Source organism: Hypoxylon fragiforme (genome assembly GCF_022984875.1).
Source record: "Hypoxylon fragiforme strain CBS 206.31 chromosome Unknown GGS25scaffold_1, whole genome shotgun sequence".
NCBI lineage: Eukaryota > Fungi > Ascomycota > Sordariomycetes > Xylariales > Hypoxylaceae > Hypoxylon > Hypoxylon fragiforme.
In genome coordinates, this window is record NW_026054756.1 from 2,017,929 (window position 1) to 2,041,190 (window position 23,262).

The following is a 23,262-nucleotide window of genomic DNA, read 5'->3' on the forward strand; positions in this document are numbered from 1 at the left end:
ACAGTCTAGCATGTGTCTCTAGTATCCTACCTAGTGTAGACAAGAGCAAGAAAGAGGCAAAGGGCAAATAACAAACGGGGCCTAATACCGCCATGCATGTTACTGTGCCGTACTGTTATCTGCTTCTGCAGTGGAATCTTCAGTACATAGTATTAACTTGAACCACACTGCAGCCAACCTCAACCTCATTCTAACTCAATCCTACCCTACCTACACTATCTTTCTAATCTCTTCTATCACTTATCAAGGCCATACGCGTACCGTAGATCCATGGAGAGGAAACTTGAGGATCACGCAAATACTCATTCATATAGGCCAAAATCACGCACGAGGCCATGAACCACTTGCGAAAATGAGTCCCGAACTCTTTTAGTTCAGTTAAGGTGAACAATACCGGAGACAAAATAAGTCACTAATTAGACAGCCTTCCATATTATCTTATTATCTATCACATACCGAGGTACCTCCAGGGTCTTCAGCCTCCATCTTGTTCTTTTATTTCAGGTTAATCTAGCATAAATCAATCAATCAATCGCATCGCATCGCATTGCGATTTATACAGCATGGCGATTGATGATCGTGATGAGAAGCAGCCTCAGGCTGTATCTCTAAACGATGCGACATCGCTTGAGAATGACACAGCAACTGAGAAGCGACTTGTGAGGAAGACGGATCTGCTCATGATGCCGGGCTTAGGTGAGACGCGCTCGTGACGCGGCCTTTTTTTTTTCTTTTTCTTTTTCTTTTGTTGCTTTCTAATTCTTATCTTTCTTTCCTTTTTCTCAAAACTCCGAAATTCTAACTTGAATGCCTTAAAAAAAAAAAGCTCTTGCATACTTCACCCACACTCTCGACCGCGCTAATCTGGGAAACGCGAAAACCGATGGGCTCGAGGATGACCTGGGCCTCGTGGGCAACCAATACTCGCTTTTGCTCGTGTTGTTCTACGTCCCCTATGCGCTCTTCAACATCCCCTGGTCCATACTGGCGAAGAAGTACAACTCGGCCAACGTGATCCCTTTCACCATCTTGGCCTGGGGCGCTTGCACTATGGGTGCCGCGGCCGCTACGAACTTTGGAGGCATCATGACGTCGAGGATATTCATGGGTGCTATTGAGGCAGCCTGGTACGTATTATGATGTGAACTCGATCTCTTGAAACTTGAAAGCTAACGAATAGCTTAGTACGTTATAACTTCACATTTGTTCCTCTCATGGATTTTTATTGTCTATTTCACAGGATTCATATTCATGGATAATTCAAATTGGTGGTTCTTAAGTTGAATGAGTACCTAGTTAAAAAAAAAAAAAGGGGGGGGGGGGGGGGAGAAATACAAAGACTCAACTGATGGAATGCTAACAAGACTAGATAAACCCTGCGAGGTTTATTACTTGTCCTTATTCTACACCCGAAAGGAGATGGCCTTTCGGGTGTCCTGGATCGGCCAAATGGGCTTCATCGCCGTAAGTGGGAAGATCCCGCAGCAAGTATTAACGAATTATATTGAGTTAACGATGCAACCACCAGGGCGCCGTCTCCGGCCTAATATCATGGAGTGTTTTCCAATGGCAGGGGAAGCTACACGTAAGCATCTCACAATCATCTACCAGGTGATACTTAGTTATCGGAACGACTTTTAACAGCTATGAAATTCACAGGGATGGCAATACCTATTTCTGATCGAAGGCTCGATCACGATTTTCGTCGCCATATATCTCTGGATATTCGCCCCGCGCAGCCCTGCGGAGTCGCGATGGTATTCGGAAGAGGACGTCAGGCTCGCCCAGCATCGGCTCGAGCTGGATTCCCAGGACCAGGACAAGGTGTTCCGCTGGGACGAGGCGCGCAAACAGCTGAAGCAGTGGCAAACCTGGGCCTTCGCTTTCATGGCTCTCATGTACGGCGTGGGTGTGGCTAGCAGCTCGAACTTCCTCCCGGTAGGTTGCAAGCAAGCAATGGTCCCGACCTTGCTTCCCTGATTCGAAATGGTTTGATACTAATACGTTTATTCTGAACAGGTTATGATCAAAAGACTCACGAAGGATGCCACAACCGCCAACCTCTACACCGTGGGACCCAATCTTGCGGCATCGGTGTTCCAGGTCACCATATGCTGGCTCTCCGATCGATATCAGCAGCGGGCGGCATTTGCCTGTGGTACGATAGTCATGTCCCTAGTTGCCTGGATCCTCCTAGGTACTCTAGACCTAGTAAGCCTGCCTCAAGTCGGCTACTTCCTGACCTATCTCATCGTCTGCGCCACCTTCATCCCGAGCAACCTGGTGCCTACGTGGCTGTCGTCTAATACGCCCAGCACGACGGGCCGCGCTGTTTCGCTTGGCCTGAACTACATGGGTATGAATTTAGCAGGCATCATTTCATCGCTGGTGTACAGGGCCGAAGATGCGCCCGTCTATCGCCCGGCGTTGATCACGGTTGGGTGCACGCAGGCTACTTTCGTTGTCGCCGGTTTGCTGATGCGCCAGTATTATGTCGGGCTGAATAAGAAACTCGATTCGGGCGAACTCCCGTGCGCGCCGGGTAGGGAGTCTCACCCTGAATATCGATATGCGATCTGAGAAGTTCATCATATATTTTACGTGGATCTATGGGTGCTAGGTACATCTTGGGCCAGGTAGGTGCCGTGGTAACTGCCGAAATATATGAGTTGCTTAACAACTAAGCTAACTCCAGTTTAGATCTCTATCTATCTGTATACTAGGTATCATCTTCTTAATTCTTAAGCACGATGGAGGTAGGGAATTTTGGTTGAGAACAGCGTCGCTAGGTATGGGGAGGACGCTAGGAAAGGTTTATTGAATTATTAGGGGAAAAGGGGGCGGCACCATCATCGTACTCCTTAATGGCCCACTCTAAATACTTCACAATATTAGCGCCATCGCATGGGGATCGTCTGCTGTGCCTGCTAAGTACCTACACTATCTCCGTGCCTAGCACATGCAGTAGGTAAGCACCTAAAATATCCATGGATATTGGCTGCTTGAATGGATCCAAACCGCCAATCAATACTACGTAATTACTACCATGTACCGGGGACAGAGAAAGGAAATGTAGAATAGAAACTGTACGATGAATAGTAAAGTAATAATGCCATATACATGTATATAAATAAAACCACGTACTTATGGATACCTATATACCTACCGACCTAAGATGTAAAGCACATAATAAAGTACCTATCCCCCTTATCCAGCTGCGCCGCACCCAGCCCAGACCCCTCCCCGCACGACAGGGTAAAGAGCATCGTGATCATCATGAGAAAAAAGAAACTAGTCACTTTAGCTTCTCACCGCCTCACTCATACATACATAACCTACCTAGTAGGTAAGCGGGCTTTCGAAATTCCCGATAGCGAGGCCCTCCTTCCTTCACCTTTGCTTTCCTGCCGGAACAGGCTTCATGTGGATGTTCAGGGCCGGCTTGTCCCATAAGTTGTACGCCGGCTGGTTGCGCAGCCAGTCGCGGCTGTCGTCGTCGATGGTCATGTCGAAGTTGTAGATTATCTTCGCCAGGATGAGGCGCATCTCCGCGTAGGCCAGGCTAGACAGTTGTCGTTAGAATCCGGCATGCCTAGGTATACTAGCGATTGGAGAGGGGGGGGAAAAGGAGCTTGAACTTACTTGCGCCCAATGCAATTCCGCGGCCCGACGCTGAACGGCTGCATCGCGTCGGTCTGGTCGTTCTTGAATTCCGCACCGCCCATGAAGCGCTCGGGCGCGTAGGTATACGGCTTCGTCCAGAATCTCTCGTCGTGGTTGATGGCGTGTTGCCAGACTGCGACGACGGTCTAAGGGGGGGGTCTTTCTTTAGTCATCGCACACGTCATAGCAAGGGATGGGGGAAAAACTCACGCCCTCGGGTATATATTGCCCCATGATATAGCAGCCGCCCTTGGGTGCCTGCCGCGGCAGCCCGGCGGGAACCGGAGGGTAGCGGCGAAGAGCCTCGTTGAGACAGGCCAGCATGTATGTCAGTTTGCCGACCGACGTTAGGGTGATCTCTTCGTCGTTCGTGAATGCAGAGCGGACTTCCTTGGTGAGGAGGTTTAGTTTGTCGGGGTTGGTGGTAAGCAAGTAGACGACGCCAGTGAGAAGGGTCGCGGTGGTTTCGCTCCCGGCAATGATGAGAGTGCTGGAGGTGGAAACCAATTGCCCGAGGTCCAGCACGCCTTCCTTCTTCTTCCTGATCAGGCCGTCGACGAAGTCCGGTCTCTCGATGCCGTTCTCGATCCTCTTCAGCAGTGTCTCCCGCACTAATGCCAAGTTATCTTTCACGGCGAGGTTCCCCAGGCGTAGAATGGCACGTTTAACTAGTTTAAGCCCCACGTTGCTTAGAGCGGTTAGGAGGGCATTCTGTCTGCTGGCAGTAGTCACCAGCTTCACCCACGGATGGTAGTCGGAGTCCTCCAGGCACTTGAATGAAGAGCCGAAGCCCAGATCGCCGATAACGTCAAAGGTCGTGTAATTCAGCCACTCGCGCATGTTCAGAGCTGTCACGCCGTCGGCACATCGTTCTTGCAGCCGATAGATCAGTAAATCAACGTAGGACCCAATGATGGGCTCCTGGGCTTGCATAGCTCTCTCGGAGAAGCCGTGGGCCATCTGGCGACGCAGGAAGGCGTGCTCGTCGCGGTAGGCATTGATGATACTTCTCGGTATGTGGTCGACAACCCGGTAGAATAGTTCGTATTTGGCCAATTCGGGCTCGCCATTGCTGCGATGGCCGTAGATGTCCTTCCATGCTTGCGGGTCGCTGAAGGCCAACTCGTTTGGGGAAATGCGTACTACGGGGCCGTATTTTGCATGCAGGTTTTTCATGTGTATTGGCAGTTTCCCCCTGACTAATGTGAGAGACCTGGGTATATGCGACATTCTCCATAGGAATGGCCCTGGGAACGATCGAAGAGGGTGTAAAAATACATTGTAAATGGAAAGGGCTACAAAGTATACGATCGCCTTGAAGATATTGTCTTGTTAGTTGAATGGCGGTATTGAGTGATTCCTCTTTAGACTTACAAGAGTACAGCCTACGAGGGCCAAGTTGAGCGGACCGGTCGCCAGGAGAGGTGCCATGTCGAATGCGATGTATCACAAGATTTGAATCTACTAGGTACCTAGGTAGATAAATGGTTGATGGACGCGGGATGCATTCTTTACTTCAGAGGTATGGATATATATATTAACTTATATTCCAACTAATTAACAACGTTCAATTCCCTCGGACTATACTCGCGCCTTCGCTGTAGCGGCGTAGTTTTGGCCGTAACCAGTCGGATGATCGGATGGCCCGCATCGCGTTTTCGTGCGGCGCGGATTCTGTGGGCGTGAAGTCATACCTGAGTAGGGGCTGTGACTATCTCCGACCGTCCGATCTCGATACGACCTCATTAACTCACCGGCTATATATAAGCTACGTAGGTGCCACCCCCCGTGCAAGATTTTAACACAATTGCAATTCGGAGAGCTCAGGTCCCGGGCATAATTGAGCATAGGTACCTACCTACCTAGATAGGTAACTGGCAGGTAACCGGTAGGTGCATACAGGTAGGTATGATATGACGTACGGCTTATGTTTACGTAGGTAAAGTTGCGTAGGCACTATTTCTAGCATCGTGATACAATGATTAGTCGTTGACCAGCTGTTCCAGTTATTTTTGTAGAACTCCCTTGGGTAGCGACTAGGTAGTTGCTCCAGATGTTCACTTGCGTACTACTTTAACGTGGGTATTCATTGTGCATAAACGGACCCGAGATGCTTTTCTGAACTGCTGTTGAAGTCTGTGCGATCCCGACTCAGGAAGTTTCTTCAACGAAAGCGATAGCGCTGTGGGTCTCCCCATTATCGACCTACTACGTCGTACGGCATATCTTTTACAATCCTCCATATGTCGATATTCTATAAATTGTTCAGCAGTTTAGTATGTAGCTATAACCGTTACAGTTAGTGTTGTCTAGGTATCAAGAAGAGCTCATTAAGAAGTTGGGAAAAGTATTAACCCCATACCTAGTATACATGATGCCAATTAAAACTGCCGACACCCATGTCTGTTGATACATAAGTGCTGCACGACGTATACAATACATGGATGCTTTGTTACTACATAATATGTACTTTGTAAGAACCAATCAGGTCAATTGCTTTTAAAGCTTCAATAAACTACTACACATAACATAAGCAGGCAAAAGCTCGTAGAAACAACACCTCAGAATTGAACAGCTCAAGTAGGTTCAGCTAAACTACCCCTGAAATGCGGATGATCGTCATGCTACACCTTAAGTCCGAATAAGGCCGGGTTGCTGGAGACCAGATTGCCATGGCACTTTAGCTCCCAACCGAAAACTGGCTCAGCTATAGGCACCAAAAGCTTGTCTGGGGGATCATATATGATAGGTTGGATCGTTTTTCAAAGCTGCCTATTGGCCTAGGTCCGCTGTTCTTCTAATGCTAGCCTTGGCTCTGTAGCGTGTTAGTACAGCCATATGAAGCGATCTTCAAGTTTGGTTATTTAGCTGCCTAGTTTATGTGAAGGCATAGCCACTACATGCGTAAAATGTTAGGTGTAAGAACCTCTGGGATCAACTTGCTTCGTTATTTTCTTCCTTCTATTTCATATGTCGGATACACATATTGACTAAATAGATGTGCGTCAGCTTTAAGCTATCTATGCCACTCTTACGCATATATTTGAGCATTGCTTTAGAGATTGCCGTCCCGAGATATCATGTATGCCTCCCTGCGATGTCACACGACAGGATGTGTGGGGTAGACCTTGGAAGTTTATCTATAAGGCATTAGATATATCTAGGCCTCAACTAGATTCTGGGATGTGTAGCTTTACCTCTGGAAATATAAGAATAGCATTGGAATATCCGAGAGTTTCCTCACGGTTAAAGGACTAGGTACCAGTGAGACTAACTTATGAACCCTCTTAAAGAATGTCTCTGTGCAATTCAATGTGTACATCAAGCATTGGTCCCATCATGTTCCTCGAGGTAGGTGAGTCAAACGGCAGGATTTCATTAGATTAGGGTCGAGATCTAGTCAATGGTGGAGTCACTTCACCACGAAAGGACCTTGATCCTGGAACAGATTGTTGATGGTATTTGTCGTGAACTCATTTACACGAAGACCCTTTCCTCCTTAACAACATCGTTGTTTTCCTTTCGCCGCATAGTTATCACCGCGATATTGTTATTTCAACCCATCAAGGGGTTACCTGGGGACTGCATAGAGGGCTAGATAAAACAAAGAAAGACATCTTGCATGTATATGTAGCTTCCACAGTCTTTGGGGAGATGCTAGGTTCCCCCTTGTGACATGACTCATTGACACTTCAGGCTCTTAGGAGGCATTTTAGTTTCTTCATCACGCCAAAGTCAATCAACGCAAAAGGTTTTCCTGAAATAGACTGAGTAAAATAGCCTTTAAACTCTACCGACTATATTGTCAGCCCGAATAGATTCAGCAAAGTCCCGGTCTAATAAAGAGTCAGAAGAAATAGGGGTTATTAGTAAGCAATCGATTTTAGGGGGTTCGGTGTCTTACTAATCAGAGAGTCGACAACCGGGAACTCCAGGGAATATAAGGGAATATACATACCTACCTTAACCGAAGTATCCTTAACCTAGTTATATCCATACACGCACTAGTCAGTGGTTAGCATGGCTGCCACACTGTAAGTCTAATGTATTAGAGCAAAATCAGGTGATTTACAAGACGGTCACGTGGGCTTGTGCTCACGTGATACTCTTTCGGGTACTTATAATCGTATTCGTTGTTTGCTCATACATAGTACTATCTCATAATATGTCTAATTGTTGCAGGTGCCTGAGACACAATAGGCTCCACTTGGCCATATATTGGCACTCCGCCAGTGTAGTCCGGAACAAAGCAGGCTTTCTTCCTTTCATCTTCCTCTACTTGGTTGCAGTTATCCTGCAACACTAATACTTATACCTGGCAGATTAAAGGAACTATTGTTTAAAAATACGATATAGTAGCTTATTGTGTTTGATAGCATACAGTCCCATGTAACCGGGTAGTTGAAAATCAAGTGACGATGTAACACAATGATTACAATGGCAACTAGAGCCAATAATGGTAAAAAGGATATAAAAAAGCCAAGAATTATCTATGAGGAATGGGACCGATACATTGTGTTCGGTCAATATATGTTACAAGCATACTGGTTATGATGCGTCTATTGATAAAGCCTGAAGTCAACGCTCAAGTCGTAACAGAGTCTTATACGATTGTCAAGTGTGCGACGTCCCCCTAATATAGGACTATTACCCACCAAAGCTCTCTTCCGAAGTATAGTAAGATTAGTCATGCGAGATTCTCCTAACCTACATCGTTTGCCTAGATAGGTTACATTTGCGTGTGTGCTGCCTCCCGCATTTCACATGCATACCTAACCTAGAGACTACCCGTCGTCCTGTTCCGCCCCGCCCCGGCATGCATACGCGATGTTACCTGCATAAAAGGGAGCACATATCCAGTTCCCTAGGTAAGCTTCCATACTCGAAAATGTAACCTCTCGTGACCAATTAGCACTGCGGTGGATAAGTCATCCCGCTTACACCTTGTTATATGATGTTGAACTACAACTACTTACAGGTCTCCATGAACCATATTCCTCCTACATGTACGTGCCTTGCATGCTTACTAGGTCGCCTACCCATTAGGTAGTCGCTGACGCAGAATAAGAAGCTTGATAATCCAACGATGGTGGAGTCACCGCTGGGGACCATAATATCTTTATGTAGATGTCGTTGCACTGATTCCTTCTATGCGTCGGCACTTATCTGTGAGTATGATTGGGTATCGGGGTATATACCAAGATACCTACTAGGTACCTAATCTGACCACCATGAAAGACCACATAGTGGAAATCGGTCCCGTAGATGAAGATAAGAAGTCGGCGATTGACTTTGGAATGAACACTAAGAGACACTAGAGAACCTTTGAGGGAGGTCAACTTGAGGGATTAAGAGAATGGGTCCTCTTTTTCAGTCGGCATTGTAGGCACCTATGTATGATGTATGCTATCTAAAGGTTGCTGAAGTTTTCGATATAATACCGCCACCCATCAAAGTGTATAAGTCTTTGGGGTCCCCGGGTTCGGTAACTTCCGAGTGATGAGAGTGGACCCCGGTCTTTAAGGAGGTGATGGAAAAGGTAAATGGTGTATTCCACCCTTATCAACCCCTGAATGAGATGGCGCATTGTCATCTCAAACCTTGAGTTGCAACGCATCTTTCAAGTCAGCTCTCTAAGGGGGGCTGCGATTGGATACCATCTCGCCTTTGTTCTTTCACATGCGTAGCCCTACATCCCCTTTTGTAAAAGCTTCCTGGTGGACCCCTGGCGAAGAATGCAATGAGAATGAGTCTTTCAGGTAACTCGAGACGATCGCCCAGAACAAAGGTCCAGGACCAAAAGCTCGGGCTATCCTAATTATCGGGATTCCCGACTACAAAGCCACACGCGAAGAACTATTAAGCACTGTAGCTGGTTCCTTGTTCAGCTAAGAATTTGCTTTGGTCGTACACGGTACATTCACCACGCGGCTCTCAAAGCCTCATGGCTTTAGCGCACATGGAACATTCTTTGATGACGTGACTACATGTTATCTTTGTGAGTAGAGGTACTGCTAGTAGGAAATGCCTTGAGCTTGAACTTCACATCAACGCTGTGATCTACCAGGAAGATCATGAGGGGTTAATGTACCCTAAGTAGGTACGGTACCGACATATCACACTGTAGGTACGAAGCTAGGACTCCGGCGGTATCGGTGCGTCTCCGGTATGTCAGTAAGCAATCCCGGTAGTCGATCGTGTCCGGGGTTCGTTCATCTGAGGCTCAAAAATTGCTAGCTATACCGCTTGTTGTAGATGGGATGGCCTTTTTTTACCGATTACGACGCAATTTACATCTTACCACCTTCCTCGAAAAATGAACCAGTCGTAGGAAAGCCCGTAATACACTCTATAGGAGTCACAGCTGTAAGGATTATATGCGCGAGTGATGCAATGTAACACGGAGATCATGAACCAAACCCATCGGATAGGGCAATACGGGAATCCCGTGAAAGTTGATATGCTGTGAGCTCTCACTAACGGACCGTCGGGGTCATAGATTGCACACCCCATCCATATTGCTCATAAGCTTTTTTGAATCTGCATGGCACGGTGTTTCTCAGATCTAAGCTGCCTACTCCTCGATATGGTCGTAGTCACACACAGAATCCCTCTGCAGTGACACAGTCCTAGATTCTTTGCCGGATAATTACCCATGTATCACATTGATTATACATACTTCCTCCCTTCCATATGTAACCTTGTAGGTCAACCCGATATGTCTGATAGTGATGACTTGGCAAGGGAGAGAAGCTTATCTACCAAGGTAGGGAGGTAATATGCATCACGGTGAATGAAAGTTAGGTTCCAGACTCTCATCATGGGAAGCGTACATGAGTTTGCCTTGTCCCGTACCCTCCGTATACCGGCAGGAGAATGAGGTGAACTCCTGCTGCGTGTATCCGACCCGCAAGGTCAGCGACAGGTTCAAGGTAACCTGTAGGTCAATACCTAGTAGTTAGATAGGTAGATACGCTAGTAGGTAGGAAATTTTCCTAAAAGCAATAGCTGATTTCTAGTATTAATCGAGCTTGGTTTGGTGTAGTTGGTTCTTTGTCACATGCAGCTTCTTTGCACTCTTTTTGTCGGAATCCCCTTTTTTTTGTCGGTCAACATATATTTAAAGCTCAGCATAGCCACACTATACAGCGTGTCTAACTCTTCAGAGCATCGACAATCTGCACTATCTGCATTTATCTACTCCATCACTTGAGCCTCATATCCTATCAACAATGGCCGTCGAACGCTGTCACGTCGCAAAGGTCTGCGAGTCGTGGGACCTCTTGCAGAAACGCATCAAGGCCGGCACTTATGAGATAAACGGACAGGACCTACACATCTCAGATGTAGTAGCCACCGCTCTGTATGTTTCAAGGAGATCTTAAGTCTGTCCTTGTTACTAACAAGACATTAGCCATGGATCCATACCCAAGATCACTAGTGATCAGAAGGTTATCAAAGCCATCGAAGACAGCGTAGATGTCTTACAACACTACCTTACGATGGGGTGGTATGTCTATGGTAAGCTAACCCGAGGATGTTAATCGACAACAGAATTCTGACTGGAGAGTAGGTGTCAACACAGGATTCGGGGGAAGTGCAGACACGCGCACCGACCAAGTCGTGCCTTTGCAATCGTCTTTGATGCAACTGACCCAATCCGGTATCCTCTCACGCTCTAAGGATGATTCCAAGCCCGAAAACTCCATGCCCTCGTCATGGGTTAGGGGAGCTATCGTAGTTAGGTGCAACAGCAACCTACGAGGGCATTCCGCAGTTTCGCTACCTGTTCTCAAGGCCATAACAGACTTGCTTAAGCATAACTTGCACCCCGTGGTACCCCTACGCGGCTCCGTCTCTAGCTCTGGCGATCTCATGCCGCTTTCCTACATCGCTGGCAGCATCGAAGGAAACCCCGACATTCTCATTGAACGAGATGGGAAAGTCCTTCCAGCACCCCAGGCACTAGCTGAAGCTGGCCTGAAGCCTATCAAGCTCGGTCCGAAGGAAGGTCTAGGTTTGGTTAATGGAACATCTTCGTCGGCAGCACTCGGTGCAATCGTCATGACTAGCGCCCACCGACTCGCATTACTCACCCAAGCTCTCACCGGGTTGGCTGTAGAGGTAAGATAGCGGACATATTTCATATTTCGACTCGAAGGTTCTAATAGCTAACGGCTTCCGTATCTAGGGACTAAACGGGAGCAGAGAGAGCTTCAACCCATTCATCGCTAAGATTCGGCCTCACCCAGGCCAGCTTGAGGTTGCCCGCAACATCTACTACTTCATGAGCGATTCTGGCCTTGCGCGTGATGTGAAAGAGGCAAAGAACCGTAACTCCGAGGATCTCGTCCAGGATCGTTACTCGGTTCGAAGCGCCCCGCAATGGATCGGTCCCCAGTTGGAGGATCTACTACTTGCGGACCAGCAGATTAGCATAGAACTCAACTCTACCTGTGATAACCCCCTCGTCGAAGTGGAAACGACTGACATCCACTATGGCGCGAACTTCCAGGCGGCGTGCGTCACCTCGGCCATGGAGAAAGTGCGGCTGTCGCTGCAGATGTTCGGAAGGATGCTCTTCTCGCAGTTGACCGAGATGGTCGACCCGACCCTCAGTGGAGGATTGCCAGCCAACCTCGCCGCGGACAACCCCAGCTTGTCCTTTACCATGAAGGGAGTCGAGATCAACATGGCTTCTTATATGGCCGAATTAGCTTACTATGCCAGCCCCATGAGCCCATTCGTCCAGGCTGCCGAGATGCACAACCAGTCTGTCAACTCGATGGCGTTGGCGTCGGCGCGTATGAGTCAGCACGCAACCGATATTCTAACCTTGATGGCCGCAGCTCACATGTACGCCGGGTGCCAGGCCGTGGATCTTCGAGCACTTCACATGACCTTTGTACAGAAGGCCAAGGAGACGATTGCGTCTATCACTGCCAAATCGTTTGCTGACAGCCTGGCATCCGATGAGTTGGAAGGTCTCCAGAAGGCTCTAGCATCTCACGTATTCCCCTCATGGTCATCATCAAACAAGAAGGATCTCCCAGAGCGTTGCGAGTCTCTCGCGAGCTCGGCTATACCTATCGTCATCAACTATAGCAAGGGCAAGATCGCGGATGTGATTCAGTGGAAAGAGGAGACTTCCAAGGAATTGTATGCCGTGTGGAACAAGACGTTTGACGCCTTCCGTGCCGAGCCGCATACCCCTAAGGTTCTAGGCAAGGGTGCGAAAGTTTTGTATGAATACGTTCGTCATGAACTTGGCGTGCCGTTCCACCAGGGCTACGTCGAGCACCCCACCATCAAGGCTGACAAGCTGAATGGTCGGGACAAGAAGACTGTTGGTAGCTGGATATCCATCATCCACGACGCGATCAAGGAAGGCTCTTTGTACGGGCCACTCATCGCCCTGGCTGCGGAAGGGTTGGTGAGCGAGACCAAGACGAACGGCCACACGAATGGCCATACAAACGGAAATGGATACACAAACGGGAACGGAGTCAACGGGAAGATCTGATGCAAGATTAAGGCAAACAACTAGTTATTCGAACGCGGCAGAAATGTCGCACACGATGGCCTCCAACCAACCCCCCCTTTTTAAAAGCAAAAATGGAGTGTGATTATCTTGGTTCTTTGGGTGTACTAAACGTCTACACATCTTCCTTTATTTTCAGGTATCTTGTCAGTTATGCGGAATACATAACCACGCTGCCATGGTAGCGTATCTTTTACATTCCTAGAAAAAAAGCAAATCCGTCATTTTTTTTTGGATCTATAGATATTTCTTATTAGCTAGGCAGGAAATTGGTATCCCAACTGGGATACGAGGTCTCATTTGTGGAGTCGATCTCTTCTTCTTTCATTAGAACACTTGACACTCGGCATTTGGTATTCGAGGTCGAAGAGCTGAGGTTAGATACTAGGTAGTATATACAACTGAGGCTTTTGGCCTTACCAACCTGCAAGTCAGATACAAATCTCAACATTACTGTCTTGGTCTTCTCGTCGTGTAATTAAGAAAGGCTCCTTGTAAATGTTGGTCTTTGGCATAACGACTGGCGATTGCTATCGGTGTTTAGCATTATTACTTTTTCGTGTCATTGAAAGGATCGTGCTAATGTAACACGGTTGGTTAATAAAGAGGCACATGTGCAATGAAGAAAATCTACACTAATTGGGAGTGCGTGAAAACTAAAGCTGGAAGGTTAGTTAATAGGGTACTAGGTTAGTTAGGTGCTTAAAGCCCCTGACCCTTGTATTGTCTAGACTAGGATACCCCATGTGCAGCACGGACCAACGTGCCGGTTTTCTACATTGGTTTTCGAGTGAAACTGATGCGAAACTACGGGAATTCTCCTAAAAAGGACCGCTGTATCCTTAATGCACACTTCAAATGTTCCAACCTTCCAAGGTTCCCGTGCTTGACCTCTACTATGCAGCGTAATACTGGTACACCGTACTACATATGTACTATGCAATGCACCTACCTATCTATATGTACTGTGTAATGCAATCACGAGATACGGACCACCCAGAATCGTCATTGCGAGGAGATAACCTCCGTGAGGCGCCTATTACTATTAATATGTAGCGTCATAATCGAACCATTTGGTTCCCACTGTACTTGGTACTGTTGTGTATCATGAAGATGTTTTGAGATCTAAGAATATCGAGGTTCAAACTTGAAGTATCCGCTCCTTTCCTTGATGCATATAGTTGCATACCTCGGTATCTACCTACCCTAGCCTTAGATCAATACACTTGTGATTCACAACAGGCAGGTATGTATGCAGGATAGCCAGCGAGGCGGGGGATCTGCCTCCAACACTTGGCACCTGCTGAATATGCATTAGGAGTATTCCATGAATAGGTATTGAAGCTGCTAGAAGAGAATCAAGAGATCCAACATGTTTCCAAGGTTGTATCTTGGGTGCGCACGGTTGTTCCCAGTTGTCCGGATCTGCTTCACCATAACAGCTTGCGAGAGGAAGCAAATCTTCCGAGCTGACGAACTTCGGCGTATTACATATCTAGGTACTGCTATGGCTTTTCAAAGTCATATGATTTTGAGATGTGTATTCCGACGCCACCTGCCAATTTCCCTTCGTTGCGCCGCTGAAGGCGACAGATGTGTTGCACATCAAACGTCTTATTGTGGTACAGAGAGGCAGAGCAGATGTTCGTGTGCCCAATGAAGGGCTGACGGCACCGCATTTCCCGCCTTCCACGCCGTGGCGCCGGGAGAGGCTTGGAGTCGGGGCAAGAATGTCAAAGCAGCCACGCGTGCCGGAATTTAAGTAAGGGGAATCACTGCAAGAGCCGAGAAGAGGAAATGTGGCTCTTCTCACACTAGGCTGATAGGCTACCGAAACTTGGCTTCTTCCCACAACGGCACCTAAGGAACACGTACATTACGTACGGCACGTATAGTATGCCTAATCGAGATTCGCGATCCTGTGAATGGGACTGGCGTTGAACATCATCTAATACGTTGGGTTCCAATCGACCATGATCCAATTCTAGAACGCCACATCACGCTATATTACCTATTCTAATCTATTATGTATGGGTTGCTTCGGTGCTTTTCTCATCACACCGCCAACTCACCTTCGAAGATGTCATATAGCGATTCTTTGATATGATTGGTTTAAATAGTTTGGCCAAGATGAGAGATGGTACGGTGTTGAGGCAAAAATACATAGTATGGCAGAAACTTTCGAAGATCACCTAACTAGTAGGATACCTGTAATAATATCATTCTTTTGATGTCTTATAGAACTCGTTCCATTGTAACATACCTAATAAGTCATCCTAAGCTACTCAGGATACTGATAGCACCGAACTCAATGTTATATCTTTCAGATTTGTAGAATATATCAATATGATAAAAAAAGAACTTGAACCTGCAATACTCTTTCTAAATAGTATACTCATGTAGTATACATAGGCAGGTACCCGATGCACGTCGATGATATTAGTACCTAAGCGCGGCTAGTCCAATCTCAACTAGAGAAGGTGACTTATAATTTATTGGCGACTGGATATTACATATGTTCCTGCAGAAACCTCCCCGCCTTTTTTTCTCAACCTCCTGCATGATACATTATCAATATCCACTGCGGGTGTTACGGTGTAGAGTTATACCTAATACATACATATTCCATCTATGGACATGTACATACTTGGAATGCCCACTTGATCAAGCATCAATTACGCCTAGGATATTCACTTACTGCCGACGCTTACCTACATTGTATCTAGCATGTAATTAGCATGTACGTTGTTAGGAAAGAAAAAGCAAAGTCAAGATCATCAAAGTGCCTGAGCTCTAACCGCGTTAACTGTGTTGGCCATTCTGTGTTTGGAATCCAGGAATCTGTTGAAATGTCACATCCCGATTTGGTGAATCTGCACTTACCCTCGAAACCTGGGGTAGCTAAGGCGCAACCAAGGCAAGGAAGCTTTGGTTTTTGTACGCTCTGGGAGTTTGTGAGACGAACGGTCCTGAGAGTTTTGAATATGTATGTACATGTAACTATGTGTAGTGCGGCAGTACAATACATTAGCTACATACATAGTAGTAATTGGAATGCCCTAAAAAGAAATCTCAGGGTTCAAGCAGGGATCACAGCGCAACACTTTAATGAAGGTTCTAGTGTCCAGGGTCCAGAAGGATCTTCACCCGAGCAGAGACATGCAGCCGTGGATCCTTAAGTTAAATAAGGCGAGAAGGTTCATAAAGAATTCGCCTACCTACATATGTACCTATCACGGAACTGTACAGACAGACACACATCCACGATGCATACAACTACTACGTACATGTAAGTCATGCTTGGTCAAGTGTTTTGGATGCAGGTACAATTGCTTAATTTATAGATGTGTACTAGTAGTAAATAACTACATAAATAGGAGATCAGCTTTTTTATAGGTATTCATACCTACCTACTATGCTAGTACTTATGTACCTAATAGATCATGTACCTATTAGATCACATACATCAATGATATTACACAGTAGCCTATGAGGCGGTAAGATTAATGGCATGTAGGTACATACGACGATATGTATCAAATAAGTAATTTGAGGTTATCCACGTGGGTGCCTTTTTATAGGTACCTACATATATGAGGTAGGTACTACCTTAGTAGTACTCTGTATTGATTGTATTCAATGTGTACATACACATGCATCTTCAAATCAATTACTTGGGTGTATGCCTGTTTGTTACACACTAGGTACTAGGCTTTCATAGCGACGTTGAACTCTAATTAGCAAAGTACCTGCACCAGCTTCATCATTGAAGAAATTCAAATTTCAAGTACATATATATGTAGTTAAGAGGCACTTGGGCCAAGTTTAAGCGCTACGGGCTCCTTCTAGTGCACCCATGGATGTATTCTTAAGTTTTGGGGTTTTGGGTTTGTGGGGGCGTATCTGGAAATCTTGCCAGTTACAACGGGCAAGGCTCTTCTGGAAAATGCAACCGTCTCATCTCGGCGGGCTTTTTACGAATTTTTAGTTGAAAATTTGGATATTGAGACTCTAACCCCTATTGACCCTTGAATGGTTCATCCTGAATTGTTTTCAAGTTTTGTTTTCCCCTTTTATTTACATACTTGCTTTAATTTCTAGGGTTTACTTTGGCATTGACTTCTTTCATACTTGGTAATCGTACATACACGTACATATTCAACGTTGTTCCAATTCGGATTGTGATACAAACATTGAACCAGGATTTTATCGCATGTACAATACTACACAAGCTTGGAGACGTATCGGAACGCGCTTAAGCAAGTTGTCTCAATCGTCTCGCTCTCAAACCCTGTCAAATTCTATGCGGCGTCAATCAGGGACATCCAGGCGTCTCGAATGAGAAGCTCTGACCTAGACCAGAGCTCGTGACACTGATTGGCTTTAGGGCCTTCCTTGGGAGCAACGACATACATACATACATACACTATTACGGTCAACACCTCCGCATTGTGGACCATGTCGCATCTATCGCTTCAGTGTAGCGAAAACCCACCTGATTCTCACTTTCTTGAGGATAGTCCAACAATTGGTAGGGCCGCCATCAACTACCCTACTGCTGACACGAGCCCGAGCCCCCCGCCGTCATTATCCATAACAAATACTGGGACAAAGTGAGTGACACACCCACCAATACCTTTTTCTTTAGTCAGTCCTGTGTAGTTCACTACTCATTACTTGCCCACATATCTGCCTATTTGGACCTCTTTGTCTATCATTATTGTAAAATATTATGGAATGTTAGGTGGAGCTGACTCTTTTCCCCCTTCCCTTTTCCTTTAATGTACACCCCCCCTTGCTGGATCCCTTATTGCGAGACATATTCTAGACCGCACGTCTAAAAATGCCCTGTGACCCGTCCTGCACGTCTTAACACTTGCGCTGACTTAGAATCTCCACTTGTCACTAGACAGCGTAAACCACCAGCTCCCAGCCCTCTACAAACGACTACAGTCGTGTCTCCGCCTTCCAGCGCAAGCCCATCTCGGTCAACTTTCCCCAGGCCCATCCACGAGTCATTATCAACTGCCTCAGTGGTATCGCGAGGACTATCGCCACATCTTTCGCCTGTAAACGGTCAAACGACGGACTTTCGTGCTCCCGAATCTGCTACTCGCAAGGGCGATCTTTCTCCAATTTCACCTACGTTTGCCACTACTAGGTTCGTGCAATTTACCAAAATCTACTCATCGGCTTCATACAATTTGCATTTAATATCTATTCTCCTAGAGAAGTCCCCCAATCTAACAATATTTGCGCATTTCAGGACACGGCTCGAATCCCATTCTTCGAATGACATTCGGAGCGTCTCCGATCCAGCCGGAACTTTAAAGCCTCCTGTAGGCTCAACAGTTGCGAGCCTGTCCAACATGGCGAGCAACTCAATATCTAAGCCCGACGTCCCTTCTGGCACTGCCCGAACGTCATCGATTGACTCTGCCATATCCGCTATCTCTACAAGGACTCATTCGCACCAAGGCTTACAGGATATACAGACTGGAGCCGCGGATATCGCTAACTTGGTTAGGGCAGCTGGCAGTCCTGAAGCCGTCATACATTATCTATTAAAGGAGAAGCAGTCCCAGTCTCAGCAGAATGCTCAATTATGGCGACTCGTCGATAAACAAAGGGCGATGATTCTGGGTCTGAACAAAGATCTCGAGCGCGCTCTGAAGGATAAGGAGAAGTACAGAAAGAAATTGAAGGATGTAATGGCCGCGCATGACGAGCAATTAAAACTTGACATCGTACGGTCGAGTGTACCAACTGTTCCCAGAGTTGACGTAAATGTGCCCAGAGAACAACATGTCGATGATCCAGCATCGCCATCAAATCTAGATTCGGATAGCGTCAAACACTCTCCTATAGACGTGTCTCTAGCGCCCTATCCGATTACCCCCCCGGCCGACCAACTCACCAATGTTTTACCGTCAGCAGTTGGTGAACTCTTGGACCCGGCACATGCGATGCCAAAGCCATCCGAACACGCGCTAGACAACTTTGACCGCGAAGAAGAGGACCGCGCAGAAGACGAGGCCAAGAAAACGTCCGACACATCGAAAGAGTTGCCCATTAATCTCAATCTTCCCCCATCTCGAAGTCTACCGAGTGACCCCCCTAGGATGCCACCACCTAAACCGCCGACAACCAACACACCGGCCGTGTCAGTTATTGAAGCCACGCCACTTGTCGACCAAGGTATTTCCCAATTTCCGCCACCGTCTGCCCCACCGCCACGAAAACCTCCACCTGCTCCCTTACAGTTGAAAAAGGACTCGAATGTTCTTGCTTCGATATCCCCAGAAGATGATAATGATTCCGACTCAGATTATGATTCCTTGCTAGAAGTTGACGAGCTGCCTGTCATCGAGAAACGCGGTCGGAGAAAAACCAGAGAGGAAGATGACCGAGAAAGAGAGATCCTTGCGCAGAAGGAGGCGGAAGCCCGCAGCCTATCCAAGAAGAGCAAGAAGGGTAGTCAAAAAGGAACGCCGGTTACTCAGGAAATGAGCCCTCAAATTGAATCACGAGTCAGTCCCCAGATGAACCCCGTTCAACACATGTTAGCACCAGACAATATTCCTGCATCACTGGCTGGTGTGTTGAATGGTAGCAACGATGGCCGTTATATTTTGGCTCCGCCAATGTTGAGTCCTGGCCTACCTGCGAGTCCGAGACCAATGCCAATGAAGTCTCCCATGAACTCGCCTCCGATGTCTCCGCGAAGTATAGGAATGGCCGCACCTCTTTCTCCACGAGCTCCTCGGCAACCTATCCCGATGCCACCTAATATGATATCTAGTCCTCCGGGCTCGGAACGTAAACAGACATTGGACTCAACGCCACCTAACCAATCAGCTACTCGTGATAGTCCCACCGAAAAATCCAGGATTTATAAAGGATTCGTTACTGAGGAGTATCCAGATCTTTTATTACCGCCAAATGCTATTCCGTCCGTCGAGGTTAAGGTTGCGTCGTCTCGCATGAAGCCTTCGAGAGCGAGCCTTATATCGTTGACACAGTTGGAGGAGGATCCTGTTTTTACATTGGCTATCATTTCGCGGGCCGAGGGAGTTGAGCTATGGCGAGTAGAGAAGGATACCACTTCTCTCGCCAAACTTGACCAAAGGATGAAACAATGCGCAAGTTTTACTGCTAAAACACCAGACAGGTCGCTCTTCAGCGGCCACTCGCCCGCTAAATTAGATGCCCGTCGTACTATATTGGACCAGTATCTCGACGAATTACTAAATACGCCCCTCGATACCCCAATTGCTTTGGAACTTTGCAAATATCTATCAACCAACACGCTGCGACCTAATGTTGACGATTCTTCAGCTCCCAACGAATCAAGCAACGAAGGGATAACGCAGAAGAAAGGCCCTGGAGGTAGGCCTTTCAAAAATGGATATTTGACCAAAAGGGGCAAAAACTTTGGTGGATGGAAAGCTCGATTCTTCGTTCTTGATGGCCCTCATTTGAAATACTATGAGGCACCTGGTGGAGCTCATATGGGGACTATCAAGCTTCAAAATGCGCAAATCGGGAAACAATCACAACAAACTAACGATGGGTCCCCTGGAGGTAGTGCGAATGGCGAGGAGTCAGATAACCAATACCGCCATGCATTCTTGGTTTTGGAACCGAAGAAGAAGGATACCAGTAGCCTTGTGAAACATGTTCTGTGCGCCGAGAGTGATTTGGAGCGTGACCAGTGGGTTGATGCTCTTCTTCGCTGGATCGATTATAAGGATCCCAACGAGGAGGAAGCAGCGGGTAATGACAGAATACAGTCTGGAAGCAGCACCAATCCCAGCAATGTAAACGGGAGGAAAAAGGGGAGTGGTGGTAGTGGTAGTGGAAGTGGAAGTGGAAGTGGGAGGGTTCAAGGACAGCGCAACAATAGTCAGGAGGGGCTTATCGGAATGAGCTACGGCTCAGCCAAGCCAGGTAGCATTCCAGAAGGTGCTCCTCAACATTACAAAACGGGAACCCCAGAACCCTCCGAGAGAATGAACGGCCCGACTTATACTATCTCTGCTCCAAAAGACCCGCAGTTGATCCCCGATTCAGCATCATGGGGCGCCAAATCTAGTCTGGCTCCGCCTGGTCCTTCCATCGAAGAAAAGAAGCAAAGAAAGCGCAGTTTCTTTGGCTTCGGTCCGAGAACTAGATCTTCGACTGATGACCAAGACCCCGTGTACGGTTCTAATAATGGCAGCGTTCCCCCGACTCAATCTGAATTCCGGGGTCCGGTTCGACAAGTATTTGGAGCTCCACTCGCCGACGCTGTAAGATTCAATGGGCCCGTTGATATCAATGTGCCTCTTCCAGCGGTCGTATACCGATGTATCCAATATCTTGATGCAAAGAATGCAATCATGGAAGAGGGAATATTCCGACTTAGTGGTTCTAGTGTGGTGATCAAGCAGCTACGAGAGCGTTTCAATACCGAAGGCGACGTCAATATCCTGACAGACAGCACCTATTACGATATCCATGTTGTTGCTTCTCTATTAAAACTTTACCTTCGCGAGCTTCCATCGACTATACTTACTGGACCCTTACACAACAGGTTTGTCGCCGTGACAGCGGGATTAGATCCGGAGGAGAAAATCGCCGCTTTGGCACAACTGGTGCAACAGCTACCACTGGCTAATGAGACGTTATTGAAGTATCTTGTTGCCTTCTTAATCAAGATAATCAAGCACGCAGATTCGAACAAGATGACGGTGCGTAACGTCGGAATCGTTTTCTCCCCGACGCTGAATATCCCGGCTCCGGTGTTCGCTGTGTTATTGCAGAACTATGAGGGTATCTTTGGAATCGATCCGGAAGATTACGAGCTTCCGTCTCCAGTGTCCGACACGGATTCGCATGGACCACCGGAAGCCCAACCGCGTCGGCCATCTACTACTACGGACTCGCCCCATAGGCAACGGCTCATGGAACAGGGGCAGCAGCGGTCGTCTCCTACCCCACCACTTGTTTCAAGCGGTCTTCGCCCAACGGCAACGCCCCCACCTCGCCAGAGTTACGAGCCGCAGTATATGGCCCAATCGAGTTCACAGGCTTCTCTCCGTCCTGCTTATGAAAATGCATTCCCCATCCCTCAAGGTTACGAGTCCAACGCAAGGCAGCCAGGATATGATCGCCCACATTACGGACCCTCGTATGAACAAGATTACGGCGACAATTCCTCAACGTATGACCAATCATATAACAGAGGCAAGAGAAGAGAAAGTGCTATGTTTATGGGCAACGTGATGCTCAATCAGCAGGGCTCTAAAAGCCGCTTAAGGGATGAGACCAAAATGTGATGGCATTTCTCTACTATATCACACATAAGTTAATCATGTGGTCAGTCCCATACGATAATCATCTCACCGTATATAAAAATTACGATATAGCGTTGTTTCGCGGCTCGCTATTTCCATATATTGCTTGACTTTGAATTCTTCTTTCTTTGCGATGTTTGGCGTACGGTTTTGGGTGGGTAGGTTTTCAGTTGCTCTATATCCTGCCGCTCTCCATTGGCTTCCCACTAGGCTTCTCTCAGTACAGTCGCTACGGACTGGATTTCTAGCGTCGCATAATAGCCTAATGGTAGTCTTTGTTGGGCAAGATGTTGGCATGTAAGCCTATGGCTACATATATTGGATTTGGTGGAAGTTTTCGGTCAATTACCCCAGATTAGACCATAGACTACCGTCTTGAGATTAGGAGACACTGTAGCTATGGCTACAGGCGGCGGGCAATCTGTCGAAATGTATTTACGATGTGGATTTATTTGAATGAGACGATGGTGGAGGTAATCTCACGGTGTGGGTGGCTGGTCGAGAGAATGACCTCCCGACCCAGCATGATGGAAGACAACTAGCAAAAAGATGAAAATTTCGATACTTTCTTGAAGCCTTCTTTTGATATCCTTTGTCAATACTTGTTACTTACCTACTCGGATATAGCGTACATTGTTACCAAGAGAATGCCTCCTGATTCGCTTCCAGCCTCTTGGAATGTTTAGGCAAACTATATACTAGGTACCGAGTAATTGTTGG

General features: G+C 47.1%; 4 protein-coding genes across 4 annotated transcripts; 3 read left to right on the forward strand and 1 right to left on the reverse strand.

Moving 5' to 3' along the window:
- Positions 1–61: 61 nt before the first annotated feature.
- GGS25DRAFT_470052 (MFS general substrate transporter) lies at positions 62–3,098 on the forward strand. Its single transcript, XM_049259204.1, has 7 exons — positions 62–696; positions 827–1,126; positions 1,370–1,464; positions 1,529–1,585; positions 1,660–1,938; positions 2,020–2,636; positions 2,701–3,098. Exons 1-6 carry the CDS (start codon positions 564–566, stop codon positions 2,578–2,580), a joined length of 1,425 nt encoding a protein of 474 aa, XP_049121369.1. The 5' UTR covers positions 62–563; the 3' UTR covers positions 2,581–2,636; positions 2,701–3,098.
- Positions 3,099–5,442, reverse strand: GGS25DRAFT_470059 (cytochrome P450 ClCP1). Its single transcript, XM_049259205.1, has 4 exons — positions 5,038–5,442; positions 3,874–4,977; positions 3,643–3,809; positions 3,099–3,562 (listed from the first exon to the last, which is right to left on the reverse strand). Exons 1-4 carry the CDS (start codon positions 5,092–5,094, stop codon positions 3,391–3,393), a joined length of 1,500 nt encoding a protein of 499 aa, XP_049121370.1. The 5' UTR covers positions 5,095–5,442; the 3' UTR covers positions 3,099–3,390.
- Positions 5,443–10,661: 5,219 nt separating this feature from the next.
- On the forward strand, positions 10,662–13,460 carry GGS25DRAFT_30973 (phenylalanine ammonia-lyase). The gene is made up of 4 exons (XM_049257710.1): positions 10,662–11,026; positions 11,078–11,184; positions 11,237–11,787; positions 11,855–13,460. Exons 1-4 carry the CDS (start codon positions 10,896–10,898, stop codon positions 13,184–13,186), a joined length of 2,121 nt encoding a protein of 706 aa, XP_049121371.1. The 5' UTR covers positions 10,662–10,895; the 3' UTR covers positions 13,187–13,460.
- A 3,989-nt stretch (positions 13,461–17,449) lies between these two features.
- Positions 17,450–22,880, forward strand: GGS25DRAFT_30992 (RhoGAP-domain-containing protein). Its single transcript, XM_049257711.1, has 4 exons — positions 17,450–17,817; positions 18,114–18,365; positions 18,471–22,520; positions 22,570–22,880. The coding sequence occupies exons 1-4, from the start codon at positions 17,663–17,665 to the stop codon at positions 22,580–22,582; spliced, it is 4,470 nt and encodes a 1,489-aa protein (XP_049121372.1). The 5' UTR covers positions 17,450–17,662; the 3' UTR covers positions 22,583–22,880.
- The last annotated feature ends 382 nt before the right edge of the window (positions 22,881–23,262 follow it).

Excerpts from the sequence above, each read along its gene's own strand:
- GGS25DRAFT_30973 (XM_049257710.1), top strand. The coding sequence starts at position 10,896 with ATGGCCGTCGAACGCTGTCACGTCGCAAAGGTCTGCGAGTCGTGGGAC. Across the intron at positions 11,027-11,077 it reads GATGTAGTAGCCACCGCTCT|CCATGGATCCATACCCAAGA; the intron begins GTATGTTTCAAG and ends ACAAGACATTAG. Across the intron at positions 11,788-11,854 it reads TCACCGGGTTGGCTGTAGAG|GGACTAAACGGGAGCAGAGA; the intron begins GTAAGATAGCGG and ends TTCCGTATCTAG.
- GGS25DRAFT_30992 (XM_049257711.1), top strand. The coding sequence starts at position 17,663 with ATGTCGCATCTATCGCTTCAGTGTAGCGAAAACCCACCTGATTCTCAC. Across the intron at positions 17,818-18,113 it reads ATAACAAATACTGGGACAAA|ACAGCGTAAACCACCAGCTC; the intron begins GTGAGTGACACA and ends ACTTGTCACTAG. Across the intron at positions 18,366-18,470 it reads CCTACGTTTGCCACTACTAG|GACACGGCTCGAATCCCATT; the intron begins GTTCGTGCAATT and ends TGCGCATTTCAG.
- GGS25DRAFT_470052 (XM_049259204.1), top strand. The coding sequence starts at position 564 with ATGGCGATTGATGATCGTGATGAGAAGCAGCCTCAGGCTGTATCTCTA. Across the intron at positions 697-826 it reads GCTCATGATGCCGGGCTTAG|CTCTTGCATACTTCACCCAC; the intron begins GTGAGACGCGCT and ends AAAAAAAAAAAG. Across the intron at positions 1,939-2,019 it reads GCAGCTCGAACTTCCTCCCG|GTTATGATCAAAAGACTCAC; the intron begins GTAGGTTGCAAG and ends TATTCTGAACAG.
- GGS25DRAFT_470059 (XM_049259205.1), bottom strand. The coding sequence starts at position 5,094 with ATGGCACCTCTCCTGGCGACCGGTCCGCTCAACTTGGCCCTCGTAGGC. Across the intron at positions 3,810-3,873 it reads GGCAATATATACCCGAGGGC|ACCGTCGTCGCAGTCTGGCA; the intron begins GTGAGTTTTTCC and ends CCCCCCCCTTAG. Across the intron at positions 3,563-3,642 it reads CGGAATTGCATTGGGCGCAA|CCTGGCCTACGCGGAGATGC; the intron begins GTAAGTTCAAGC and ends ACAACTGTCTAG.